Genomic DNA, 4276 nt, shown 5'->3' on the forward strand with positions numbered 1-4276 from the left:
ATCCATCCATCATCCATCCATCCACCCATCCATCCATCATCCATCCACCCATCCATCCATCCATCATCCATCCATCCACCCATCCATCCACCCATCCATCCATCCATCCATCCATCCATCCATCCATCATCCATCCATCATCCATCATCCATCCATCCATATCCATCCTTCCATCCATATATATTCATCCATCCATTCATCTGCCCATCCACTCACTCATCCATCCATCTATCTATCCATCCATTCACCCATCCATCCATCCCTCAATCTGAGTCCTAACCCTGCATCCACCCACTAATCCATCCATCTATCATCATCCCTTTATCTCTTAGTCATTTCCTCTGTCTTTCCTTGATAACCAGATGACTGGGTTCAAGCAACATAGAGGTCATAGCTGGGGCTCTCTGAAGCTGTATCTTGGATATTCAAGAACATTTGCTGGTCACTTGATTGATAATGCCCAGCAAGATGCTAGCACTTCCTTGGCACTGACCATGGCTTTTCAGGAAGGGCAGCTTCACTTTGTCTATGGGGAAGGGGCAGGAAGGGAGCACCACGTTTGTCCAGACACTGCCTTGTGCCCTCCACGGGAAGCGACACACCATTGACCGACAAGTCACCAGGGTCCTGACCAATGGAATGATCCATTGATGATCTTGGAAAGATAGCTTCTCATGCCACCGTCCTCAGCCCATCACCTCGCTGGGGCTGGCCAGGACCAGCTGGGGCTCCTCGGTGTGCCGTGCAGACAGCAGGCCCAGCGACATAGCTGGGAGGACCAGCATCTTCCAAGCTCTAGCTGTCTGTCATGAGCACCATTGCCTTTTATCCCCAGCTCCAGATGGATCCCTCCCCTTCAACCCCCTCTCACAGGGGCCTGCACAATCCCAGGCAGGTGGTGACTTGATAGCTGTCTCTAGTATATAGATGCTCTTGATTGGGCGTGATCAGCCCTCCCTGCTCTCAGGGTTGATTCACTTGAGGAACTTTTTTTTGCAATAATGTTATCACAACATTCCCATTTCCTGAATGGGAAAGAAAAACAACTGCACCTTGGTTCCAGTCAACTCTTTTCCCCCACGTCCACAGCCTCTCCTCCCCACATCCACAGTCTCTCCTCCTCTATCCACAGCCTCTCCTCCCCCACAGCCTCTCCACCTCCACCCGCAGCCTCCCCTTCCCACATCCACATCCACAGCCTCTTCTCCACCCACGCCCACAGTCTCTTCTCAACTTAAAGCCCTTGTTTCTTCCTCTGTCACATCCATAGTCTCTCCTTGATTTATAACCATGCCCCCCCCCACTTTCACGACCGCAGACTCCTCTGTCCCTCACATCCATCATCTCTGGTCCTTTCACGTCCATAGTCTTCATGCCCCCTTCATGTCTGAGTCTCTACTTCACCCCCACCACCCACTTCCATAATCTGTCCCCCAGTCACGTCCACTCCAGGCCCACATGCAGGCCTCGGCCCAGCTCAGACCACTTGTTCCATATCGACTCTGTTTTGGACTTCTGAGTGATGGCAAACATCTCATCCTGGACAAAGACCCTTGGCAGTACCCATCACATGCACCCCTCTTCTTCCTACCTGGCTGACCTTCTCTCTCCATGGTGGCTCTGGCCCCTGGATCCCTGCCTTGGTGTCCTGGTGCAGCCATAACCCAACCTTACATGTGGTGACTTTGTGGGGCAGGAAGGCATTGTCTCACACTCAGGAGGCTTTAGTCTGGTCCACCTCACTAGGTCGATTCCCTGTGGCCTCTCTCCTGGTGTCTGTCGGCCTCCCTTGGTGAGCCTTTTCTAATAGCGGTCCTCACAGGTCTGTCTTCCTCCTGAGTGTGTCTCTGTGTCTGCTCTGACCTCATAATTTGCAAGGAACTAGATCTGTGGTCCACCCGTCATTCGCACACATGTCAACCTGGACTCAGAAGAGGCTGTAAAACATCTGGGTTGGAGGGATGTTGGCTGAAAGCAGAGAGTACCAGAAATCTCTTTCTTTGTGTTTTACTGACTATGTAAATGCGTTCAACCATGTGGATGATAGAAATTACAGATAAAATTGAGAAGAATGGGAATTCCAGAACATTTAACTGTGTTCATGTAGAACTCTGAAGATGCTGTCATTCCAACAGAGAAAGGGAACAACACTGCATGCTTTAACATAAAAAAAGGTGTGTGTCCGGGTTGTAGCTTTTCTCCAAGCCTAGACCATCTGTTTGCTGAGCCAATAATTAGACTTAATGAAGAAGAATGTGGCATCAAGATGAGAGGAAGACTCGTCCACAACCTGTATTGTGCCTGTGACATAATCCTGAAGAAAGTGAAGATTTGAAGCACTTCCTGAGGATTAAGACCACAACTTGCACTATGAATGACACCTCAAGAAAACAAAAATTCTCACAACTGGACCAGTAAATAACATCATGATATGTGGAGATTGAAGCTGTCAAGTATTTCCTTTAACTTGGATCCAACACCCATAGAAGCAGCAGTCAAGAAATCAAAAGACATTTGGTTTGCATTGTGCAAATCTACTGTCAAAGACCTCTTTAGAATACTAAAGAGCAAGGATGTCATATTTAAAACTAAGGTGCACCTGACACAGTCAAGATATTTTCAACTGTTCCATATGAATGAAAGTTGGATAATGAATATGGAATGCTGAAGAAGAAATTCTACCCTTGAACTGAGGCATTGTCGAAGAGTATTGAATTTATCAAGAACCATAAATCTTACTTGAAAGAAATCCATCCAGGAAGCAAGGATGGTGAGACCCATCTCAGCTACTTTGAGCCTGGAACCATGAGAGTCCAGTCCCTGGAGAAGGGCTTCATGCTCGGAGAGTTGAGGCCCAGCGAGGAGAGGAAGGTCCTCAACAAAATGGATTGGCACCGTGACACACAGTGGGTCTACATGCGGTGTAGTCTGTGAGGGTGGTGTGGGATGGGGCACTGCATGCAGGCAGGATTCAGCTGGAGTTGCTGGTTTGTGTCGATGTGACAGCATCTAACACCACAACGTCTGTGCGACTTCAGCTGATTGAGTACAGTCTGTCAGGACACTGTGGACGATGATTACATCACATTTCCCCGTTACCTTATATATCACAACTTTGCAATATTGCATTGCAACTTCATGTCTGAACCTTCCTGTCCTGTGTCGGCCTCATCCTTTTTCAGACACGAATGAGCACTGACACAGTCACTGACACAGCTCAGATGACACTAACGAGGGTCAGAGCCGACTTGAGGACCGCCGTGCACATGTGGGCATGTCTGTTTCTATCAACCTGCATCTCTCTGTGTGTCTGCATTTGTGTGAGTATCTGTCTGTCTGTCTGTTTGTGCCTGTGTGTCTGTGTTGGGGGCTGGAGGGAGTAAAGCAGGTCCTGGAAGAGAAGCGTGAAAACCCAGGACGGGACCGGGTTTGGGGCGAGCTGACGTCACAGCATTCCATGCCCTCTGACGTCGTCATAGCTGCTCCAGACACTCAGATTTCCCCAGTGCACTCCAGGTGGGCCCTGTCTGCTTCCTTGTCTCCCGTCATCCTGTGTCTCAGAGGAGCCCTGTGGATGGGCTCGTGGATCCTGTCTGGCTTTCACTGGGGTTCAGTAGGGACAGATAGAGCTGAGGCTACAATGCTCCCCAGTTGCTGCCCTGTCCACAAGACCCCCAGCCACCTTAGTCCCCCCAGTCATGGGGAGACAGCAATCCCAGGGGGCCCCAAGCCACCTTACAGAGGGACCTCAGCACACAGGAGGCATCAGGAGGGGGCAGAGCAGGTGGGACAACAAGATGTGAGGGAAGGCGGAGACAGGTGTGTGGCTCTAGGCTCGCAAGCAGGGCTTCACTGAGGACGGACATGCTATGTGTATCTGCTGTAGCAGAGTCCCCAGTCCTCAAAGGGAGAGGAGGAGGGGTCAGTAGCCACACTGGACAGAGGAGAGAGCAGTGATCGAGCCACTTCAAGGTTGAGCTGCAGGCAGACATAGAGGAGCTCCTTGCATCTCACTCAAAGAGGGTCCCTATGCACAAGGGTGCCTGGCGGGGTAGGAGACACCTGACAGGATGAGGGACACCTGGCAGGGTGTGGGGGTGCATGGTGAGGTGGGGGGTGCCTGGCAGGGTCAGGTCTATAACAAGGGTGGGATGTTCCTGACAGGGTGGTAAGTATCTAGAAGGGTGGAGGACATCTGGCCGGGTGGGGGTGACTGACAAGGTGAGGGTCATCAGCAGGGTGAGGAGCGTCTGGTGGGGTGGGGGTGCCTGGTGGG

At 51.0% G+C, this 4276-nt stretch overlaps 1 protein-coding gene across 1 annotated transcript in view; it reads right to left on the reverse strand.

Annotated features, from left to right (window-relative positions):
- Positions 1 to 767, reverse strand: part of LOC102850418 (beta-lactoglobulin-2-like) — a 13053-nt gene extending 12286 nt beyond the window's left edge. The window contains exon 1 of the mRNA XM_006900643.1: positions 699 to 767. Within this exon, the coding sequence (XP_006900705.1) occupies positions 699 to 767 (69 nt within the window). The remainder of the gene's footprint in view (positions 1 to 698) is intronic.
- Positions 768 to 4276: the final 3509 nt, after the last annotated feature.

This window comes from Elephantulus edwardii, unplaced genomic scaffold, assembly GCF_000299155.1.
Source record: "Elephantulus edwardii isolate Elephantulus edwardi_28Jun2011 unplaced genomic scaffold, EleEdw1.0 scaffold00289, whole genome shotgun sequence".
Classification (NCBI taxonomy): Eukaryota; Metazoa; Chordata; class Mammalia; order Macroscelidea; family Macroscelididae; genus Elephantulus; species Elephantulus edwardii.